Below are 25,253 nucleotides of genomic sequence, written 5' to 3'. Positions count from 1 at the left end.
TGTCACGCTGATCCCGGTGCCGGGAGGCCTCGAGGCTCTGCTGATCCCGCCCGGCAGGGTCACAGATCCGGGTCCCAGACCGCAGACAGCCTTGCCTGCTGCCGCCTGCCTTCAGTATGCAAATTAGCCGCCATCTTGTTGCTTAAGGGTGGGGGTCCCCACTGGGGTGCCTGGCCAGTCTGGGTGAGGGGCTGAGGGCCGTTTTCAGGCTGGCGGACGACTAAAGCTCCAAACCTCTCCTTTTTTTCTTTTTTTTTTTATTCTGGCATTTATTTACCTTCTATGGCTGTCACTGGAGCTGAGAGCCGGCTTTCTCTCTGAGGCTCGGCTGAAAGCAGGTTTCTGGCCTTTGTTTTCTGTATTCGAAACAATGTTCCGACTCCAGCTCTGAGATCCCGGCTGACTGACAGGAGGTTTCTGGAGTTTTGTTTATCTTTTATAAATGTTACTATGTTTCCAACTGAAGCTCAGAGGCCGGCGGGAACGTTGAAGTCCACAGCAAGCAAGCCTCCTGTTAGCTTCCAGCTGCCTGGCTGCCGGCCGCCATCTTGGCTGACAGTTAATTTGCATAAGGATACGCTGATTAGCCAATGGGAAGGGTAGCGGTCGTACGCCAATTACCATGTTTCTCTTTTATTAGTGTAGATTATATCTCACACTTTCAAATTTATATATATAGCCCAAATCTTTCTTCTGACAATTTGAATTTCTGATTTCCTATTTGAATAAATCACAGGAATTTCAAACGCAAAACATTAAAATAAAAAACTGATATTTTCCTCCAGGTATGTTCTTTCTCAAATCTTTCTGACTATACAAACGGCATATCTATTCACTTGGGAGCCTATGGGAGCTGTATCTGAATCCCTGTCCTCGTCAACTTCATGTGATCCATCAGTAAGTCCAGTTAACCCTACTTCCAAAATACAAATAAAATCTGTAATTTTCTCTTCAACTTTACCAACAAAACCTTAATACAACCACTGTTTCCTGGCTGGATGGCCTCAAGAGCATCCCCACCTTTGACTTCTGGCCCTGCCAACTCATTCTTGAGAAGGCAACCAGAGTGGTCCTTTTAAAATTGAAAAACTTGGTCAGGTAACTCCACCACTTAACGTTTTTCCATGGCTTCCCACAGCACCTAGAATACAAACTCTTTACCCTGCCAGCTCCTCTACCTCAGCTCTTGCTTCTCTTGGTAAACTCGCCCACTGTTGAGTATACTCTGGATGCTGTGACTTTCTTTTGCCAAGCTCCTGTCCTCAGTTTTGTGTGTGCTACTCTCTCTGTGCATTCTTCCCCTGATCCTTTGTGAGGCTGTTTCCTCCTCATGTTTGAAGTTTCAGTTTCAATATCATCTCCTCAGAGACCTTCCTTGATCTCCATATCATCGGATGTTCTTTAACTTAAGACTCTATTTGTTTCTATTATAGATGTTACAAAAATTTAGGATGGAGGAGAGAGGTCACATTTACATTGGTCACTATTTTACTCATATTGTATGTATGTATATTAAAATTGTGTATTATATGTGTACATGTATGTGTGTGTTTCAATACCTGGCACATAGAGACTACTAAGGGCATTCAATAAATATTTGCTGAATGAAGTATCACCAAGGGTTAGGGTTCTTCAGAACATCCTGGAATACATATCAGAAAGCAGGATGACCCTGAATACTACTGGGTTCATCGAAAGGCCTTTAGAACACCTGAAGTCCTGAGTTGCCACTTGGAAGACTGACCCTTTGAAAGTGCATGGGGCATAACCCTGTGATATGCTCCTGAAATGTCCATCAGACCCAATGCATCTCCTGGAGTCTTAAGATGACAACAAAAGGGAGGACCAGAGGTTTAAGAATTTTGTGTGACTCCTGGGAGTTGGGAGGACTGTTTTAGATATAGAATTCAGATGTTGCTGAGGAACCCAGCACCTACTGCGATGTCAGGAGGCACAGAACACAGGCATCCTGTACTGGGAAATCTATGTTAAGGATTTAGTGATGGTTAATTCTTTGTGTCAACCTGACTGGGCCATGGGGACCCAGAAATTTAGTTACACATTACTCTGGGTGTGTCTGTGAGGGTGTCTCTGGGTGAGATTAATATTTGAATTCGTAGGCTGAAGGAAGCAGCTTGCCTTCCGTAGTGTGGGTCTCATCCAATCAGTGGAAGGCCTGAATAGAACAAAAAGACCAAAGTAAGGGGGGAATCTTACAGCTTGACTGCATGAGGTGGGACACTGGCCTTTTCCAGCCCCCAGAGTGGAACGGAAACATTGGCAATCCCCGGGTCTCAAGCCTGCTGGCCCTCGAATAGAAACTACACAGTGGGTTCCCCTGAGTCTCCAGCTTGCTGACTGCAGCAGATAGTAGGACTTGTTAACCTCCATAATCATATGAGCAAATTCCTCAAAGTCTCTTTCTTTTGATATATACGGTTGACATAGGGTATTGGTTCTGTGTCTCTGAACCCTAATACCGACCTCAGTTAGTGTGCGGTGGAGGAAGGGATGGAACTCTGAAAGTAAGGTGTCACTTGTCTCTATGAAGGGTCATACCAGTATTAAATTGTTAAGTATCTTGACTGTCAAATGGTGTCTTTTCTAGTTGTATCTGCTATAGTACCTAAGACTGAACTTTTCACATAGTGGGCTTGTTCAATGGGAAGATTATTTCATAGTCCTTTCTGAAATAGTTTCAAATCAAAGAAAAAAGTGAGAATCAATTATTAAAATACATCATACTAGAATTAAGGCTAAATTTTGCCCAAACAATTTTGTCCACCAAACATGTGCTAATGAATGTATGATGCCATCTACTGCAGAGAATAATTTTATAAACCTCAAGAACCTGTCTCCAAATATATGAAAAATGGAAGGGATAGGGGAATCAGTTATAAGGCATACCTTTTGCAACTGTTAATTAAAAAACTTATTTAATAACTTATTGTTTCAATCTAATGAATTAAACACCTCCAATGTACTGAATTTTATAAGGTTTGTTCTATTTTTTAATCCAATTTTAGAACATAAAGTGCTATTTACTATAAATTATTAAACTTTTAAAAATTCTGATTCCCACTATTTAAAAATTATTTGGATGCTTTAAAATTTTTCACCCCAAAATACGCTGTCTTTAAAATATATCTAAAGATGAGATCTTAACCTACTATTAACCATTTCGTTAACTAAAAACCTTAACTCTTTCCTGCACACACAGACCAAAACTACTTTGTGGTGAGACCAACGGCTAGATTTCACTGTTTTGATTCACATAAGTTACTTCACATGGGCTTGACTGGTTTGAAGAACTGACTATTTTTTAAACTGTTGAAAACTCCATCTAAATCTTCAACGGATGGGCTCTTAATAAAACAAAATAGTTCTATAACAAGAAAATAAGAATTTTCAAGTAAATTGAGTTTTTTCAATATTACAGCGCTTTCTTTTATGAGATTAAATAGCAACTATTAAAAGCCCAGAAATCTTCCCAATTTTAATTTTATTAAGTTTCTAGATCTCACTCACAGACTGAAATGGTACACACACTTTCCTAACTCATCCATCCCTTTCTACTGCCCTATGGTGTCTTTCTAGCTTTTTAATAGAGAGTAGTTTAAAAACATGCCCAAATTTGTAGATAAATTATCTATAATAATAAAAGAGTAATATGCCAATGAGACTGGAAGTCCTTCTGGACGATCTTCCTAAGCCAGGGCTGCAAGGGCCGAGCACCTTGCATGAATTTCATGCATTGGGCCTCTAGTCCTACCTAATAAAAGAGAAACATGGTAATTAGCCATACATCCGCTACCCTCCCCATTGGCTAATCAGGGCGATATTCAAATTAACTACCAGCCAAGACGGCGGCCGGCAGCCATGCACTGAAGCGAACAGGGAGGCTTGCTTGTTCCAGTGACAGCGGACTCCAACGTTCCCCGCCTGACTTGCCGGCCTCTCAGCTGCAACTCTAAGCAACTATGTTGCAAATATAGAAGCTAAACAAAACCCCAGAAACCTGCTTTAGTCAGCCGGGCTTCAGCCAGCCGGACTGCAACATTGTATCAAATACAGAAGGTAAACAAAGGCCAGAAACCTGCTTTCAGCAGCTGAGGCCTCAGAGCTAAAGCTGGCCCAGAATAAAAAAAAAAAAAAAAGAAAAAAAAGAAAAAAAGGAGTGGTTGGGAGCTTCAGTCACCCAGGAGGCTGAAAATGGCCCTCAGCCCCTCAGCCAGACTGGCCAGGCACCCCAGTGGGGACCCCCACCCTGATCCAGGACACCCTTCAGGGCAAACCAGCCGGCCCCGACCCGTGCACCAGGCTTCTATTCTATATAGTAAAAGGGTAATATGCCTCCCGGCACTGGGATCAGCGTGACAGGGGGCAGCGTCCAAACTCCCTGATCGCTCTGCGGCTCTGTGTGTGACAGGGGGCAGGGCCACAACCTCCCTATCTGCCCTGCTCTGTTCATGACAGGGGAAGGCGCCCCAAACCCCTGATCAGCCCTGCTCTGTGCCTGATAGGGGGGAGCTCCCCAACCCCCTGATAGCCCTGCGGCTCTGTGTGTGACAGGGTACAGCACCCTAACCCCCTGATCGGCCCTGCTCTGTGTGTGACGGGGTAGAGCCATAACCTCCCCATCGGTCCTGCCCTGAGTGTGACAGTGGCGGCACCCCAACCCCCTGATCGCCCTGCGGCTCTGTGTGTGACAGGGGGCGGTGCCCCAACTCCCCTATTGGCCCTACTCTGTGAGTGACTGGGGGGAGCTCCTCAACCTCCTGATGGGCCCTGCTCTGTGCATGACAGGGGGGAGCTCCCCAACCCCCTGATGGGCCCTGCTCTGTGCCTGACAGGGGGGAGCTCCTCAACCCCCTGATTGGCCCTGCTCTGTGTGTGACAGGGTACAGAGCCCCAACCCCCCGATGGGCCCTGCTCTGTGCATGACAGGGGGCAGTGCCCCAACCCCCTGATCAGCCCTGCTCTGTGCATGACAGGAGGTGGCGCTGCAACCTCCCCATCGACCCTGCCTTGAGTGTGACAAGGGGCGGTGCCCCAACCCCCCAATCTGCCCTACCCTGAGCGTGACTAGGGGTGGCATCGCAACCTCCCGATCCGCCCTGCTCTGTACATGACAGGGGGCAGCGCCCCAACTCCCCAATCAGCCCTGCTCTGAGCCTGACCAGGGGCTGCACCTAGAGATTGGGCCTGCCCTCTGCCACCCAGGAGCAGGCCTAAGCCAGCAGGTCATCATCTCCTGAGGGGTCCCAGACTGCGAGAGGGCACAGGACGGGCTGTGGGACCCCCACTCCCCCCTGAGTGCACAAATTTTTCTGCACCGGGCCTCTAGTATTTAATAATTACTATAAACTTTTAAGAACATTTTATAAATATGAATAGGTAGAAATACCATAAGCATATCCAACTCAATACAACTAATTAAAACCATTTTTTCAGTACTAATGTTCTTGAGTTCAGAAATAGTTTATTTATTTCACAACTAGGTATAACCTATTAGGAAGGAAAATGTATTCCCTTCTTTAAAATATCTCAGGTCAAAAATATGTGGGAATTTTACAAACTCTAAAAACTACCAGAATAAGGCAACTTCTGTGGATGTGTGGTCCACCTATAGCAGGGGTGGGGAACATCCGGCCTGGGAAATCATTTGGTTTGGCCCTGCCAAGGCATTAGAGATGAATTAATTAAATGTTTGACCAAATATAGCAGGCTAACTTTTAAGTTGACAATTTTGTATAACCTGAGAATGTTGTTATAAATACCCAAATGGCCCTTGGTAGAAAAAAGGTTTCCCACCCCTGACCTATTGGAACTGATCCAATTGGAAGGAAAAAACACTTGGCTGGAAAAAAAAAAAACCAGGTCTAAAATCCATTTCCTAAGGAAATAATTCTTCAGATGAGTTCACCTATCTTGACATTATTCAATACTAACCTAGTAATTCATCAGTCCAGTATTTCTTAAATGCTATTAAACTTTGTTCACTGAATATCTATTATATACCAGGACAATGACTTTTAGATAAATTTTTATTCCAAATAATAAGAGCAAATTCTTATTTATTTTCCAGATACTGTAATAAGTACATAATTTCTGCTAACTCATTCAATTCTCAAGCCAGCCCTGTGGAGTGGGCACAGAGAAGTAAAGTTATTGCTAAGTCGCAATTAATATGTGATAAATACTGGGTGTTTCTCATTCAACACTAGTGTTCCATAAGAAAAAATTGGAACACTATTTGCCCATAGCACTGATGTAGCGGCACCTAACCTTTCTAATCCTTATATAAGCAATCTGAGTTCGAGAGGGAGCAGATTAAGAGAGGAAACTATGGCATTATGTGAGCGGTGAAGCTACCCCCACTGTGGGAGAGGGAAAGAAACCCAAAGCTGTGCTCAGCTTAGCAGCCACAGCGGGAGCAAGTGCAAAAGAAGCAGGAAATAGCTTTACCATCAAGAGGATCCCTATATCCCCAGCTCTCAGGGCTATAAAAGAGTTCTCTCTGGAGACAAGAAGCCAGAACTGCCTTCTGCATGTGTGACAAGTGGGGTTTTCCTAGCAGCTGGAGGCAAAGGGCATTACAGTGTATAGTCCAGGACCTAGGGCCCATTCATTGGGCACTTGCAGTGAGAATATAGAGCAATGGTGGGAACCTCCAGCCTGCCTGCCGTATAAGGTCCATGAAATCATTTGGTCTGGCCCTGCAAGGTGGGACTTGAAATTTAATAAATCTAGAAGCTTTTCATAGGAACATAAATTTATATTAAGTGAATTATATTAAACGAATGATGTTATAAATATCCAAATGGCTATTGGCAGAAAAAAGGTTCTCCACCCCTGCTTTAGATTGATAAATCTAAGTTCCAGGTGCTATACATATAAATCATAACTTCTATGCTACCAATTATGTTATGATTAAGAAACTAAGTAAATGTGTGACTTGTGAAAATATAACAACTTCTGCAGAATGACCATATTGGGGGCTAACAAAAATCTTTAAATTCTTTCCAACTAGGAAATCACTTAATTATATGAATTATTTCGAACCTGTGTGCAAGCTGTAAAAGCATTTTATCTTTGATTTATCATATGTTCATAGTCCGCTGCACAATAATTTCACCCATAGTTTTGCCCAACACTATACTTATTTCAGAATCCTTGAAAATATTTCAATTTCCTTTTTTTCTTTAATTGAATATCTCATTTAATCATCATAATCACCTTTTGAAATAGATACGCTCAATATTTTCTTTTTATAGTTGAGGACACTGAGTCCCAGAACAATTAACTTGTTCAAAATTATACAGCTATTAAGTATTGGAGCTTTACAGTGCTTTTAATTAATCTTAAAATATTTGACAATAGTTATTATAGGTATTGGGCCCTTAAGGTTTTAAAAAACGTCACTTCAGGCCCTGGTTGGTGTGCTAAATGGTTGGAGCATCAGCCTGCGCACTGAAGGTTCTCGGGTTCAATTTTAGATCAAGGGCATGTATCTGGGTTTCAGGTTTGATCCCAGCCCTGGTCAGGGTGTGTGTGGGAGGTAACCGATTGATGTGTCTCTCTCACATCAATGTTTCTCTCTGTCTCTCTCTTTCCCTCCCTCAAACCTCCTAATAAGCGATGGGAAAAAAAATCCTCTGGTAAGGATTAAAAACAAAACAAGTCACTCCAGAATCTAAAATTTTTAAGACTAGAAATTCACAATGACTCGCCTTCATCAATTGTCATATTTGTATACATACCTCACTGAAAAGGCTTCCATTAACATATGAAATCCAGAGTTTCCAGAAATTAGGCAGCTGACTTAAAACAAGCTTGGTCAATTTTTCAACAAATGCTACCCGGTGGGGAGATTTGTACCTCCATGCTAAGGGGGAAAGAATAAAATACCATGACTATACTTTTGAAACAGGAATAAAAATCTGTTTAAACATACTTCCACTCCCCATCTAAAAATGTGCTCCACTTTGGCTGCAGAGCTTTAATATGCCGAAAGACCAATATTTTATTCTTCTGTCACACCACAACCGCCTGCCAGCACAGACAGCACACTCTCCGCAGAGGTCCCTGCTTTCTCATGGGGCATGGCAGGCAGGGGAAGGACATGCAGGTCAGGAGGACACAACAGGGAGGACTTCACAGAGGAAGCTGCTTTGGCTTTTCAACCTTGTTGTCTTTGGGATGTTATATTTCTCTTTAAAAAGTCATGCCTTCAAACAGCAAAGTAAGGCAAAGGGCAGGGCTGGCCCACAACCAATACTTAAATTTGAAGCTAATATCAACTTATTAGAATGCCACCAGACACACTATGTAGTGAAAATTCAGTAAGAAGTCAAATCATCACAAAGGAGCACATTCAAACACAATCATGTTATTAATAACTCCTCCCATAACAAAGACATGCAAGCAAATATAAAAATGTTGAAGCCTCTTGGTTTACATATAATTTAACGTGATTATTGTAGTAAGTGGGGAATAAGGTCTTATAGATTTCTTATGGGAAGGGTAAGTCTGTGGGAATAAAAAGTAAAGTAGTAGTAATTTAGTGAGCATTAATCACTTCCCAGTCTCTCCCTCTTTCTATATCACGCTCTTGCCTGTTTCTTTTTCCCTCCACACCCTGTTCCCTGGGCCTGGGGTTCTGCTTCTGAACCTCCAACAGGAGCAAGACAGAGGCACTGTCCAATTTCACAACAATGATGAGGAGCGCTTCTGGAGTCAACTTCTAACTTTTACTCAGCAACTTCAAAGCAGGTTAAGAAAGGAAGCTTTCATCCTCCATCAACTACTGGCTTGCTTTCAAAATACTCCCAGGCAAAATGTTTTGTGGTTTGTTATTATCGATGCTATTCTAGCAGAAGGGTGGATTTTATTTATTTTCCAATATTTAACAATTTTCTAAATAGACACTATATGGCGAGAAACGTTAAAAGGTATACAGTGAAGTCTACCACCCTTCCTTGTCCCCCATTGTCCAGTTCACAACTCCAGCCATAAGAAATCACTGTTACTAGTTTTTTGTGATTCTTTCTGAAATGTCTTTTATATACAAAGGCAAACAGAAATATGTATTCTCCCCCCACCCAAGTGAAAGCATACTAAAAACACAGCTTATTTTCATTTAACAGTGAATCCTAGATTCTTTTATATCCTCTCCTCCCTCCCCCCGTTACATAGTAGTTCATATTCTGGAAGTATCATAATTTACTAAGTACTACTAGTAAGTCCCCTCCTACTGGACAGGACTGTTCCAAATCTTTTCCAGTTAACATTAATGTTTCAACCAGTAAGGTATACCTCATCATTTAGGCATATGTGCAAGCACAGATGCTCCTTAACTAACGATGGGGATACATCCCCTTAAACCCATTTTAAGTTGAAGATATCGTTAAGTCAAAAATGCATTAAATACACCTAACCTAACAAATGTTAAAACTTAGTCTCACCTAAGTGAAACGTACTCAGAAGCCAATATCCAAAAGACGAAACAAAATGCTGGCAACATGGTATATTGTAGTGTTGGTTGTTTACTCTCATGACTGCCTGGATGACTGGGCGCCGCAGCTCACCCTGTTGCCGAGCATTACAAGACAGTATCAGACTGCACATTGCTAGCCCAGGGAAAAAAGCCAAAATTCAAAATTCAAAATATGGTTTCTACTGAATGTGTACTGCTCTCATACCATCGTAACGTTGAAATATTGCTTAGTTGAACCATCATTAAGTAGGGGACTGTCTGCCTAAGTATAGAATACATTCTCAGAAAAGGAACAGTTGGGTTCAAGGGTACACAGAGTTGTAGTTTCGATAGGTATTATTACATTGACCACTCTGGGGACTAGTTACACACCTATAAGAAACACATGAAAGTTACAGCTTCCTTATAACCTTAGCAATGAACAAATAGAACACATAAAACCCAAAACCATAAACACTGGTGGTTTTTGCGAAGCCAGCATCTCACTGTAGTGTTACAATGCCTTTTCAGTTTTTATTATGACTGAAGTTGAGTACCTACTCAGATATGCTTAAGAGCCATTCAAACTGCCTTTTTGTGGCCTGTAGAGTCTCTTTATTTATTGGGCATGTTAGTCTTTGGTCTATGTTAAGAGTTGTTGGGAATGCTTTATATATTCTGTTGTCACATATGGGAAAGGCATGGCTCCTTCCTTAGGGCACACTGTAAACTTGTACTTGTTCAACCGGCAAACTTTTACTGATTGTCACTGTGTGCTAATTCTGTAGCTGCACTCTGAGGTCTGTCCATGATGCTCACCAGGAATACTAAACAGCGCAGGCCTCCTACAATTACATGGACAGTCCTAATGGTAATGTGACAGGAGTTTAACCTGCCATCATAAACAACTAGAAAACTGGGGGGGGGTGGGGGATGGGGGGGGGCGGATTTATAAACAACTGTTTTGAGACACTGAACAACAGAAAAGGGAAACGGGTGGTGAGTCCACATTTGCCCTGGCTTTCTGCCTGCAGGCAATTTCTAGACAAGGTAAAGAGAGGAGTAACCTAAACAAAGCTCAGTGGCCTTTCTGAGTTGGAAAGATGAATTTCAAGGAGGTGAATGGGAAATGCAGGGAAGAATTATGCAAAGTAGAAAAACCAAGCTCCAAAAATCTGCATAAGAGTCATCTTAAGTCTTTATTGAGTATTAGGTCATGCATACATAGTGTAAGATCAAGATTCCCAGAGCTCTTAGCCTGAAGGAACAATCCTCATTAATTACTTGGTTCATTCAGTGGAGATCCAAGAGATCATACCTCAGTAGTAGAGCTGAAGTTTCCCTAGAATGAAGGTAACTCTAGACTTGCTCTAGCAACTTACGGCAGGCCTTGAATGGGTCAAACTTACTGTAAGCAACTGGTAAAACCAAGTCCAGCATTCTTTAAAGCAAGGCAACAAAACCCTGACACTCAACATTGGATAGTCACAGAGTCTGGGAAACAGTAAAAAAAACTGAAACTATTAGCCATGCCGAAAGGCAAGGAAATGTGAAGCACAACCAGAAATCAGAAGAAAAACTACTCAATAATAATAGTGGAGATGACAGAATTATCCAGTAATGGCAATGTTAAAATATTAAATGAAAATAATGAAAGGGAAGATAGTTAAAAGAACCAAATGGAACTTCTAAAGATGAAAAATACAGTATGTGACATTTTTTAGGTTAAGACACTGCAGACAAAAGATTAAAGTAGTTGAAAGTTTAGCAACTGACACTATAAAGAAACACAGATGGGGAGTGAGGGACAGAGCCTGAGTGATCTATAGGGTAATCTACTGTCCTAACATACACATAACTGGAGTTTCAGAAAAGGAAGCAGACAGAAAAACATTTGAGAAAATTACAACCAAAATTTTTTAAAATTTGACAAAAATTTCCAGGATTTGATAAAATAGATGCAAGAAGCTTGACAAAACCCAGGCAGGATAAATTTGAACCGTTCAAGGTGATGTAATTCATTATAGTCAGTCTCAAGTATAATTTCTAACTTATTTAAGCCTGTTAGTATATCAACTGGTGGTGTGAATGACATTAACAGAGAAGGAGTGAGGTAAAGTGTGTAGACATGAAAAGGATGGATTTCTTTTAAAACTGGTGGGCTGCACTCCAAGGTCAGGCTGTAGGTCTACATGTTTACAGGGCCACATTATAGCACAGCAGGCAGAAGCAAACAGTTCTCTTCTCCAATTGTTTGGTGCACAGGGTGGAGAATGCACACAGGATAAGAAGAATGAATATCAAATAGAAGCCCTTCATTTAGTGTAAGCGAATCATCTAATTTTAAGGTGTTCTTATAATGGCCATTTATTTAAATTTATTAATGAAATGTTAAAAAAAATTCCCTACTTCAATACTTGTAAGAATAATATGAAATACTTCCAAATAAATTTTAGAGGCATTTGAATTTAATATAAAGGAAGGTATTTTTATTATTCTATTTGGATTTTTTTATTTCTATTATTTTTTTATTCTATTATACTAGTGATTAAGAGCGTCTAATTGGCACACCACTACATTATAATCAATGTATTTTATATAAGTAAATAAACAATAGGTAAAGATCAACATTACAAAATTAAAAAATGTAACATGGTTATAATTTGAGATACCTTATCTTATGAAAAAAATAGCAAATAATTTATGATTAATAATAAGTCCTTTCCAAACAGAAGTTTAAAATTCATTGAAAAGATGTCTTTCTCTGTACTGACAACAGAAATTACTTTTGTTGCAAAATTAACCTTGAAATTCTCACAGAATTTTTTCTGTGGCACATTTTAAAAAATTAAACCACAGAAAATATAAAACTATTCTTTTAATTAAATATGTTGAATAAATACTGACCTGTGGCCAATGACTTACTAAGAAATCAAATGGCATGTATTTGTAATACCCAGTAATTACATTTACTGGGTATTTACTTAATAAGTAAAAGAGACAACAGTTGATAATATTTAGCAATAGTAACAGACTAGTTATGGAAATTTCCAAGAGAAAAACATTTTAAATTAAACAAGTAGCAATTTAAAAGGCAAAGTGGGCATAGAGAGATATACTTACTGTCATCTCGACCAGACTGAAAGCTGCTGCCCCGCTTCAGTGATGCTGTCTGACTAAGATGGGCCAACACTGAGGGACGAACATCGCTATCCAGATCCACCATGGGACTGTGCAGGCCTGCGGTACCTGGAAGGGAGAGGGAAGATTCCTATAGGTTCTATGTGTTCATATTTAGTTGATTTAAAGAACTGCTTCTCTGAGTTATTTCTTGCTCACTTTTTCACTCTTTTAAATAAAGGATTTACTAAGTAAAATAAAAAACATCTCCTCCAAGTAGCTTTTTAAAATCATTCTCACCATGATAGATTTGGAGGATCCAATCCATTACTTTGGCTTGACAGAGAAATGTAACAAATCATGGAGTAAACTTATATATCATTTTAGAGTGAATGTTCAGTAAAACTGGGGAGAGAGATGTTCTAGGAACATTGACATCAGCATGAGAAATCACTTTTTGAAAAACGACTTGGCACTTGAAAGTCACAGAGGTCTGACTTTTAATGGAACAGATTTATAGCACAAATCTTTGGCTTCTCTCATAAATTTAAATCCCCTAATCCCATTTCTTTCTTTCTTTGGGATGTGGAATTTGCTTCCTTGTTTATATTCCTGATGGCAGCCAAACTAGTTTGGATCCTTTTCACCCCACACTACTAATATTCCAGAAGCCTAACGTCATTGTTGTCAAGAAATTATCTTTATTGTCTGGGAATAAATATTCCAAAATATCCCCAGAATTCCAAACCAAATTATCCTAAAAACCAGGAAACATTTTTTTCTAAATTGAGTATCAAGAGCTATTAGGATTGGAATCCCATGTTGGTAAATATGTTAGTAAGACATTCACTTAAAATGCTAAACTTTGCCTTTCAGTATGTATGTAAAGGTGCCTATGAGCTCCCTACTCTGAGCTCTTTGGCTGAGCATCTTCAAAACAAGCTGAATTCACTAAACACTTACAGAGTATTTACCATGCATAGGACTCTTAAATATTCTGCCTATGAAAATGCATTCCACATTTTTCTGCCTTATTTTCTATCCTCTCTACCTAAAAAGACTTACTCATTCCTCTTCCTTTAAAATGCTATTGCATGGAGCATTGCCACCTTCTTAGGGAAAAGGATTAAATATTATATCTCTGTCTAGTCACTGGACCTTCTGCAATAACTCCCTCAATATATACTGAGTGACTGATACTAAATTAGTCAAATAAAAACCCTATCTTATTTTATAAGTTAACACTAAAAGCTTATAGATTTGTTTTCCAGTGTAAAAGATAAAACACATTTATAAAATAATAATTTTATGCCACTGGTAATGTTAGCTATTCAATAACACTGTGCAGTTACATATTAGACATCTCCTATGTACCAGGAACTATACAGACTCTGGGGATAAGATGATGAATAAAAAGATAGGCCCCTGCCGAAGCCGGTTTGGCTCAGTGGATAGAGCGTCACCCTGTGGACTGAGGGGTCCCGGGTTCGATTCCGGTCAGGGGCATGTACCTGGGTTGCGGGCACATCCCCGGTGAGGGGTGTGCGGGGGGCAGCTGGTCGGTGTTTCTCTCTCATCGATGTTTCTAACTATCTCTCTCCCTTCCTCTCTGTAAAAAATCAATAAAATATATTTAAAAAAAAAAAAGATAGGCCCCTGCTCTCAACTTATTTAAATTCTGGTGGAGGCAGGAAAAAAAGCAATAAATAAATAAAATACAGTAAAAAGTGTACTGTTTCATGGGCTCCTCCTATCATGAGCCACTTAACATGATACAATGTGAAATAACAATACAATACAATACAAATATAGTACTATCCTCACAAATTTTACCAGGTAGGTTTTTTAGAAATAGAAATTTATTGAACACCTATTGTGTTTCAACTCTGTGCTAAATGCTTTATTTATATGCATTTCTACTTTGGTAAACATATCTAATACAAGAAGACTTGTATAATTTAATATTAAGAAAACAAAATTAATGTAATTTAGAGTAAAAAAATACAAACAAGAAAAAAATACTTTTTAAATAACTGATACTTTATACATTAAAGAAGAAATCATATAGTCACCACATAGTAGAATTCAGGAAGTTAATATCAAAATATCAATTTTCTGAAACACCCTCAAAGTATAAAGGGGCTTGAACTTAGTATCACATTAAACATTTATATAAAAATTTATAGAATATAAAAATGCATATTAAAAGGTACAAGAAGAGTGCTTTAATTTAAAAAGTTACAATGTTACTCTTGAAGGTTTCAGGACTTTAAATTTTTTATTAAAAAGGAAAAGACTTCCTAGTTTCCTAAAAGTATACTATATACCATTCTTACAAAAAATACAATTATCATTGTTCAAGTAAATCCTCAGAAAAGGTTTCCTATATAACTGATGTATTTACAACTTTAATTTAAATAGTTTAAGATTAAGGTTATTTATGTAGCTGAATTTAAGTAACTAGAATTCTTAAACTGTTAGAGACTGATTTATCTTTCCCTGTATTAAGAATATGCTTTTCTTCTATTAGAAACCATAGCATAATTTTCTATGATATCAGGAAAAGAAAGATAACATGAACTAATTTATTAATTGGTGATGTTGAATTACCAGCAAGTATGTCACAGAAGCAGGAAGCTAGAACAGCAGTCTACCCTAAGAACTAATGAACATCTGGAACACATCTGCAAGATGTGTTTCTGCTGAGAGACCAGAAGAGAGCGCTTCAGCACTGCACACAAACACACACCCACCGAGCACACCAAACAGTGGGCATTAACTTAGAAATGTGTTTTACTCTGTACTATTTTGCATCTTCTTACTGTCAAAAATAAAGGTCTTACGATGAGTTGTTTTACAGGAAATTAACAGAATTATCCTTTGAAGAGAAAATTAATGAAAACATTTTAAATTTTAGTAGTCAGAAAGCAAGTATATAAAAAATCTTGGAGGATTCTGAGATTTCTTTTAAATTTCTACCCCATAAAAGACTGAACAAATATGAAGTGGTTTTGATGAGAACAAAGCATTACTAAAAAGAACAAAAAAAGATGAAGAAAACATTTTCTGTAATAAAATCAGCAAAAGGTTTTAAAATGTCTTACAATAAATCATTTTCTTTTGACTGTTTAACCTCACAATATCATAGCAATATCTACTGATGTGTTTAAGAGAACATATATATTTATACAAAACATGTGGTTATAAAGGAGAATAATTATCAAGTTTCATATGTCATGCTCTGATTTATGTGCAGATCATATGCAACTGAAAACATTATTACTCAGTATATTTTCCCTGAAGACCTTTGAGATCCAGCTGAGGACAGTATTCAACTGTACACACACACTTCAGTTTTTTCATTACAATATTAGCTTGCAATGGGACATTTTGTAGGTGACAGAGACTAAACTATTTGTAAAACTACATCTGACTTTGTCTTTTGCAAGCTTAATACTGCATTAATGACTTATGAGAAATCATTATTTTCTTGACAGTAAATTTTCTCTAGAAATGAAATGTTCCTATGATGTTTTTCCTAGATGAAACATTTTTAAAAGCCTTTTACTAAATGGGATTACAGCCTCTCTGCCTTCATTTGTGCTAATACTAACCATTAATTGTTCCCTGTATTTGAAACTTAGGGCAGGGTTTAATTCTGCCCAAGATTCTCATGGCTATGCAACTCGTTTGGGGTTTTGCAGCTAGCTTAAGGAGTCATAATAGGCCTATGCTTTATCACTTGTAAAAATTAGGGCTTGAAACCATGCATATTTTAAAGTATCTTCTTAGTTATAAAATTCTGATTCTATTATATGAAGTTTAATTCTGAAACTTTAAATCACCACTGAGAACAAAATATGCTTATTCTGCTCACTATTGCTACAATTTAGGACACTGATTAGTGGTGTCATCTAAATGTATAAAAAATCTGCCTCTACACAGAGGGCATATGGGGAAATTTATTCTTAAAAGAAAAGCACATCAAGAAAATATTAAAGGCGACAAAAAAATAACAGTGAAACCTTTATCTGAATTTTACAATTTCATTGTGAATCTTACAGGTTAGATATTTCAAAGACACTAAGGAAAGTAACCAATAAATATACTCAGGTAAATAAGTGCTTTTAAGATCCAAATTACTTGGCTATAACCTGTCAAAAGTTATCTGAGAGGAATAACTTTAGGGTAAAGACTACTTTAGAGACAAAACTGCACATAGGAGCACACCCAACAGCACAAAACCATCACTATAGTATTTGTATAAACAAAATTCTAGAACTGAATGTCCTTCAGGTGTAGCTCTATCTTCTAAATTCCACAAACCAGTGTTTGAGTTACAATTTTACCAATATATCAAAGAAAAGATAGGAATCTTACCTACAGATGCTTGGAAGAAGCATCTTGGAAGAAAAACTCCTTTAAACACTTAAAAGTTTTTAAAAACTAAGCTTCTTAATTACTGACAATCAAGAGGTCAATATTTTTATTCCCCAGTTAAATAAAGTTTCTATAACATGCTACCGGCATTCTTAAAAGAAACTCTTCCTAATTATGAATATACAGGACTAATTGAAAAGATTAAAAACAAAAAATATTAGAAAAATCATTTTTGGATATAATACTACATTTTGTTTTAATATGAGAAAAACAGAAAATTTCTTTCAGAAGTTGCAGAAGTTATTTTCTTCACAATGCTAATAAAACAATTCACCACTTCATTAAAAGAATAAAAGCTGCAGTGTGGAAATAAAAGTTTAAACTGCTTTATTTTCTAAGAGAAAAATAAACTAATAATCTATTATAATTTGCTATTGAAAAACTGAAACATTTGCTATTTTTTCCCCTGCAACTGAGAGATTTCTACTAGATAAAAAAGTTTTCAGCTTTATGCTAATCTAATAGATCTAAAAAACTTAAGTGTTTACATTAAAATGCTGATTCTTACCAAAAACTCCTAACGACTTTAAGATGACTTTATAGAAAATGCTTATTATACCTCGTATTCCCTCAGACTTCCTGGAAACCTTATCATGTATCAGTCAAATCCTTTCAACTCAAGATGTGCAAGTTTTCCCTATTTTAAATGAAAAGCAGTTAGTATTTGTTTTAACAGACCCTATATAACATAAAGGGCAGAAGAGACTGTTCTTCAGGGAAGACTGCAAATGTGGAGCCAGGTGAATAAATTCACTGTATTTTTCTCATCCTTCGTGCCTCTTGCAAGTTTTCTCACAGGCAACAATAGTGTGGGGAACACTGATCTACAACCCTGACTCTCAGAAGGGCAGCTGACTTCCTTACTGCCCTTAAACACCTTTGAACACATTTTCCTCAGCACAGCGGGCTCTTGTCCCATGTGCAGCACGACCACCCACTGTTGCTTGTTGACCAAACACACAGGGCCAGGAGCCTCCACAGACAGAGGCAGGATGGGATTCCTTTCAAGCACAACACACAGAAGAATTTCAATGCCAAAGTTGGGGGGCAGGGGTGAGTATAGTAAGGCAGAATTACAAATTCCTCATGAATTAGACGTGTGTCAACAGATAAAAATGTTCTTTTTGATCTTATGCTTCTATATATATTTAAAGTTCCTATAGGAGCATTTCCTCAATTTAAAGGGGATAATTTAATCAAATTAAACAAAGGGAGACATATTTAACATACCTTACTTCACTGGTGTCAGAATTGCCCTTAACAGGTTCCAGGCAGCCATTCTGATATAACATTATTCACAACAATAGTTGAGAAAAGAAAAATTATTTTAAAAGCAAAACTACTGGTGTGAACTTTGAAGAAGCATTAATTCATTAACATTGGCTATCTAAGCAAGAACTGTAAAAGCTGGATGGGTCAATAAACAAAACAAAATTACTTATGTTTTTAGTACTACATTTTTCTTGTAATTATATAAATTTAAGTAGAGAAAACATGCTCACAATATATAAGTAATAGAATTAGTACCAAAATGACAGAATACAAAATTAAAATGTTTGTAACGATGAATATTTTAAATTACCAGTTATTGCTAGCATTCAATGTGTGCATGACATTCCTTGTCAAATTTTCTTTTTTTTCTCTTAAGGATAGGGGATGTGATTTAGACACGATGTGGTTCCCAGCCATAAGACATCTTCTTCCAGATATACAGTAAGCCAGGACAGCAGAAGGGAACCAGCTGCCAGGATAACAAATTGAAAAGACTTTTTGACATAAGCCTGTTTGGCCTGTCTGATCTAACAAAGATAAAGATAGATCACACATTGTTAGGTGAATAGACTAGTATAAAATAGTAGAAATAAGCGAAGAGAACTTAATCCAACTCTTTTCTATGATATTCAACAGCTGTTATTTTACTATTATATAGTATCTAAAAATGAATGCTGTGGTATTCAAAAATTCTCAACTCCTAGGTTATTGCCTTTAAAAAATAAAAAACAAACACTGCTTAAATTACCAGCATTGATTACTAGTTTTAATTTGGAAGCTAAAACTGGTTTTTCAAATTAAATTAAAAAGCACATCTATAATCAGTATGGTAAAAACCTGCTGATCTGCACTCAGATAATTAAAATTGCTTATATAAACTTATACTATTAACAAACAACAATGACAATTTCTAATAGTATGCAACAGAAATTCTAATGGTAAACAATTAAGTGCAAATCTAATTCATGGCAAACTGAGTATCACCTGGGTTTTTTCTCTTTGTGGGGGGGAAAAAAAAAAAGACAAAACGTAAAGGAAAATCAGACCACCACTTTGCTGGAAAGAGTTTTCCACTGTATCATAAACTGGTACTTTTCTTCTACTTCTCTCTCCTTAATCTACTTTCTCCTATATATACCTCATAGCTTATAAATCTTAAAGCAAATAAATAAAATCCCACTAAAAGCACTTAAAAGCATTTCAACGTCTAAAGCCAATTAAAAAAAATACTCTGTGGTCATAACATGCAAAATAACAAGGGTGCAGATAAACCTTTGGTTGCCGAATCTACATTGGAAGAGATTTAGTTGCAGGGAGAATAAACATCAAATTAATGTCCCATATTGGTTCTTGCTGCAGGTGTGCCTTTCCTGTTTTCTTTTAAAATCAATTCTATTAGTCTGCATTCATACTGTTATGATAAACATTCAGGACAGGAACTATTTTTAAATTTCCAGAAAATAAACTTCATTAAAAAAACCTTCCTAATGTACAATTTCATTATACCAACTTTAAAATAAAAATTGTACTTTTATTAAAATTCAATATGTGCATAACAACACATTTTTACTGTCTTTTTAACCATGAAAATATTTTTATGGTCTCAAAGAAAATTTAATGAATCTGCTGCCAGTTTTCTAACAGAGGTTGACATTTAATCTAGTGTCAAGTAAAAGTCTACCTAACTTTGCATTATGGAAATACCATAATTATATTTATTAATATCTCACTAATTAAAAACAAACTATAAATTATGTACCTAAAGGTCAAGAAATATCAAGAAAAATTGCAGTGTGGTTGTACTGTGTAAATTCACAAAATTATACGTAAATTGTAAAATATAATTTATGAATGCATTTTATGAGCTTTTGAGTTGAAAATATACATAGCGTTTTTATGTTTTTAGGTCACTGGGTAAACAAAAATTTTTATTACAGCAAGTAATTAATCTAATAATCTACTCAATGTTTGAAATAATTAGAAGAGTAGGCATTTAGCCCAACCTCTCATTATTTTTCTTCTACAATAAATCAATACTGGGATAATTTAGAAGAAATCTTTCAGGTGTGACATAGTGTATGTAAATTTTCAAAGAAAACCTGAGCCACATGTAAATGCATTTCCTTCTATTGTGTGACTATTTTAAAAGAATCTCTTGCTTACATGAGTTATTTCTCATACTCTAAAGTCCACCAACGCACACCATCCTACTATGTCCTATGGAAAGTCCTAATTAAGTACATATCTAAAAGAAGGAAATAATTACTCTGAGAGCAGGCTGAAACCTTTTCCCTCCAATTATTACACATAACCAACATATATTTTTAAGAGTTAAACTCATTTTCAGAACAAAGAAAAAAAACACCTTTGAAGTCTACCTGTAAAAGTCCTATTTGGGAATGTCAGTAGGGGGTTAACCAAAGGCTTTCCTGGCAAGAAACTTGAAGACTTAGTCTAATTTTTTATCTATTTCACAGGAATTTTAAGGGACAAATGACACTTTTATAAGGTGGTAAAAGTTTTCCATGTGCAACAAATTCAGGACACAGGATTGGTCTGAATATAGAGGAAGAGAAGCAAATGGTTACCTGGTTCAGGCTGGAAAAAAATCAAACTCTTCTATTACTATTTAAGCTTTCAAAATGAGTGTTTAAAATGTCAATTTCTATTTCCTATCTTTGTCTCCCTTTAGAAAAAGCAAAAGATCGCATTTGGGCTACAGAAAGGTAGGCCACAGAAGAGGAGTGAGGAGTACTTGGGGATAAATGGCACAGTGAGTTGAAGGTGCAATGGTAATCCCCTGTTCTTGTGTCCTAATGTTTTTAATATGGAAGATGCCATCCTCTTAGTTCAGTATACATTATTGCTATAAAAACTGGAATCCAGAAAAAGACCTAATTCGGTGTTCATAAGAATATCAACCTTATGACCTATCTCAGCTAACAAATGCTTCCTATAAAAGAATCTTCCCTGGAAAAGGTAGCTTTTTTATGTAAGACTGTTGTCTATGAAAATCTATCACCATCTTTGCTCATGAAATTTTCTCTGAAGACCACAAGATTAAATTCAATTAACATTTTCACCCAAAACCAACAAAGACTTCAAGTCTCAAAAAAACATTTATGTTAATTAAATGTACACTTAAAGATCAGCTTTACCTAAAAAGACAAAAAGAACCCTTTTCCTGATGAAATATTTACAGTCCACCTGTTTAAGTTTGTATTGATCTCACACGAGTCTCAATTCCTAACCATTGTTCTGCCAGTGGATTCACTTAGAAAATTACAGCTATTTCTCTTCTCCAACGTTAACAGTCCAATCACACATTATAATACAAGGACTTTTGGTTCCTGAGAATAGCTGAATAAAAACACTGAAGTGCTAGATGAAATGTAGGCTTGGTCACCATCGTCTTCATCAAATTCAGAAATCCTGTTTGATGGAAATATTTTCTCCAACAATAGAATATAGAGAGGTCTTGTGGAACTTGCTGTCCTACCCTCACTGAGTGCACTCTGGTAGGATGGGGAGAAATCTGAGCCAGTCACTACTTCTGTCGCTTCTCAGGACATGAAGAAGCTGGGTTGTTACCTGGCTTCTCTGAGATACTTTCCTCACATGAAAAATAGATCTAAAGTCATCTAATGAACACCTGTTGGGAATAATTTCCAAGGTTTCTTCCACATTTAAAAGGTAATAATTATGACAGGATGTCCAACAGAAAGTCCAAATTATATTTAGGAGCCTTTCCCCCATATTACCTTACATTTTTATTATATACAATTAGGACACTCATAAATACCAATTAAGAGTCCATCATGAACAACTGGTTGTAGATTATATAAAAGAAAAACTGTGTTTATTCCCAGCAAACTTAACATTAAGGCAAATATTTTATATTTGCATATACCTCTACACATATACCTATACTACATAGTGTAACTACATCATCTGTATAAATGTAGATAAGTGTTTATTGAATAGCTAGCAAGTAACCAATGACATATATGCATTAATGAAGACAATCAGAAAAGTATCTAAGTGCAAAGTGGTCAAAGTGGACATGTTTTACAGATGGCTAATTCTTCCATTCTAGGAAACACATGTTCTGTCTACATCTATGCCAGATTTTATGTCATTTGCCTTTGCACTATCAGTTAAAAAGCCATGGTATTAATGTATTTAAGTCCGGAAGATACTAAACTGCTTCAGAATTTGAAAATTAACTGAATATTTGATAATATAAAGAACTCAATTGATTTTTTTTCTTTATTGATTAAGGTATTACATATGTGTCCTTATTCCTCCTTTGCCCCCCCAATCTCCCACTCATGCCCTCACCCCACTGGTGTCTGTGTCCATTGGTTATGATTATATGAATGTATACAAGTCCTTTGGTTGATCTCTCCCCAACCCTCCCCTACCTTCCCTCTGAGGTTTGACAGTCTGATCAATGGTTCTCTCTCTCTGGATCTGTTTTTGTTGATAATATTTTAGATAATGATAATGGTGTTTTGGTTAGTTTTTCAAAATTACTTACTGAAATAATTATGGATGAAATAATGTGACCTGCTTCAAAAACAATTCAGAATGATGGAAGGGATAAAAACAAATAAGGGTATAGATAAGATTGGCTATGAGTTGATCATTGTTGAAACATAGGAGGTTATTATATTACCCTTTCTGCTTTTAAGTATGTTTGGAATTCTCCAAAATCAAATAATAAAACCCCTTCTGATGTAAGCTCAAAAGAGTACACCAATCTTCCAATTAACAAAGCTCCTATGTATTAGGGTTAGCCATGTTGTTTATATTGGTAATGTTTGCTGACAACAAAAGAGGGTACAGATAAACATGTTCTTCTGAATGTCAACATCTGACTAACAAATTTAGAAGGTTTACATTGTCTTATCATGAAACTTGTAGAGTAAGTTTAACGGGCTGATTGTTTATTTTTTACGTCCTCATCAAAAGACCAACTTATGAAAATAACTAGGTAAAGCTTGTCACTAACAAATAGGTCCAATTTATTTTACATTATTTTAATTATTTCACAAGTGATGAGCAAATTTTACAACAAGCTTGGTCAGAATGAAATTGAAAAGTAGGACTCTGCCATTTTTTCCCCAGAAATACGGATTTTAAGCATTTCTGGATAAATACATGTAGTAAAACATAACATTAAGATGATGGAAGGAATCATCAGGTAAAAGTCACTCTCCATTTATCTTCTTTGGCAGTGTAACATTGGTTATCAGGTATTTCAGATATGACAATAAAGTACATATAATTTCCAATCTGAAATAGTCTCTATGTTGCCCTCATAATATACACCCATCCCAGAAATTCAAATATTTTCATAACCAAATTATACAGATGGTTTCTTACAGGCATAAGCAGGAAAATCCTTTATCAGATCATGTAACTTGCTTGTAATCTGAAGAATATCATCACTGTATTTAGTGCAGTGGGGAATGAGGTGTCATTTATTGAAACCTACTTCTCCATGCCTCTTTATCTGGATAATTTCTATTTGTCATTTGGGTTCAATGGAAATATCACCTCCTTGAGAAAACTTCCTTCGATCTCCCCCTTACTAGACTGGAGTAGAATTCTGTACTCCCCACTTTATAACACTTTTCAAAATTATATTTATGTAATAAATACATGATTTTTTAAAAGATATGTCTTTCCCACTAGACTACAAGGTCCAAGAGGTCAGAGGTCATGTCAGTCTTGCTCACTACTGTATTTCCAGTCCCTGGTGTTCTAATTATCAAGCCTGGCTGTACCTGGATCATCTGGAAGCTTTATAAAAGACTGATGCCTGAACTCCACTACTAGAGGTTCTACTATAATTGGTAGAAATGGGGTGGAGGACAAAAATTGATAGTTTGTAAAAACACCAAGGGGATTCTGATGGGCAGTCAAGGCAAGGATGGGATACCTTTTTTCTGCCAACGGCCATTTAGATATTTATAACATCATCATTCCAGGGCCATACAAAATTATCAACTTAAACATTAGCCTGTTGCCCTAACCGGTTTGGCTCAGTGGATAGAGCGTCGGCCTGCGGACTGAAGGGTCCCGGGTTCGATTCCGGTCAAGGGCATGTACCTGGGTTGCGGGCACATCCCCAGTAGCGGGTGTGCAGGAGGCAGCTGATCGATGTTTCTCTCTCATCGATGTTTCTAACTCTCTATCCCTCTCCCTTCTTCTCTGTAAAAAAATCAATAAAATATATTTTAAAAAAAACACAAAAAAAAAACATTAGCCTGCTATATTTGATCAAACACTTAATTAACTCACCCCTAATGTAGGGCCAGATCAAATGATTTTGTGGACATTCCCCATTCCTGGTATAGAGTCTTGCCTAACAGAATAGATTCTGGTCAAATGCTGTTCCTAAGTGCTACTACAGCACTTGGAACTTCCCAGGCTTAGAAAGTAGCACACTGCCTTCTACTAGTCACTTTCCCTGTTCCTCTCCCTTGCTATTTTGGAAGTCTCATGTGAGCCAAGCTCTTGTCTGTTGTACAGACTGCTGTGTCCTTAGCACCCAACAGTGGCTGGCACATAGCATTCAGGACATTCAATGCTGTGAATGCAGCTGTGACTTCTTCCTTCAAACTTACCTCAGAGTCTCTGCAAAGGTTGGTCCTTTTTTCAGGCTGGAGTGGGCCCAACAGGCTACTTCAAATCCTTCCAGCTCTTAGCTAACATGGAGCATTTTCTAAGACACCCTCCCAAACCAGCCATCTAAAGCATTCTCCTCAGTTCCCTTCCCTCATAGTACCATTATGTTTTCTTTGTATCACTTGGCAAACATTTGTATTTGGTTAATTACATGCTTTCTTCCAGGGACCATGTCTGTTTTATACTATATTAGCATAGAGGCTGGTATATAGCAGGATTTAACATATATTTGGAAAAAATAACAAGT

General features: G+C 37.3%; 1 protein-coding gene across 4 annotated transcripts in view; it reads right to left on the bottom strand.

Moving 5' to 3' along the window:
- The window catches only part of EXOC2 (exocyst complex component 2), a 274,269-nt gene that overhangs the window by 93,829 nt on the left and 155,187 nt on the right, over window positions 1-25,253 (bottom strand). For all 4 annotated transcript variants that reach the window (XR_011470289.1, XM_070405830.1, XM_070405831.1 and 1 more), the window contains exons 12-13: window positions 12,602-12,727; window positions 7,764-7,888 (exon numbers count right to left, since the gene is read on the bottom strand). Coding sequence is in view for 3 of the 4 variants with exons in the window: in XM_070405830.1 (XP_070261931.1) it covers window positions 7,764-7,888; window positions 12,602-12,727 (251 nt within the window). In the remaining variant the exon portion in view is untranslated. The remainder of the gene's footprint in view (window positions 1-7,763; window positions 7,889-12,601; window positions 12,728-25,253) is intronic.

The sequence above is a fragment of the Myotis yumanensis genome, unplaced genomic scaffold, assembly GCF_028538775.1.
Source record: "Myotis yumanensis isolate MYYU_CA2020_CCGP unplaced genomic scaffold, mMyoYum1.0.hap1 SCAF_2, whole genome shotgun sequence".
Lineage (NCBI taxonomy): Eukaryota > Metazoa > Chordata > Mammalia > Chiroptera > Vespertilionidae > Myotis > Myotis yumanensis.
The sequence above is the reverse complement of the archived record's forward strand: the minus strand, read 5'-3'. Positions and strand labels throughout refer to the sequence as shown.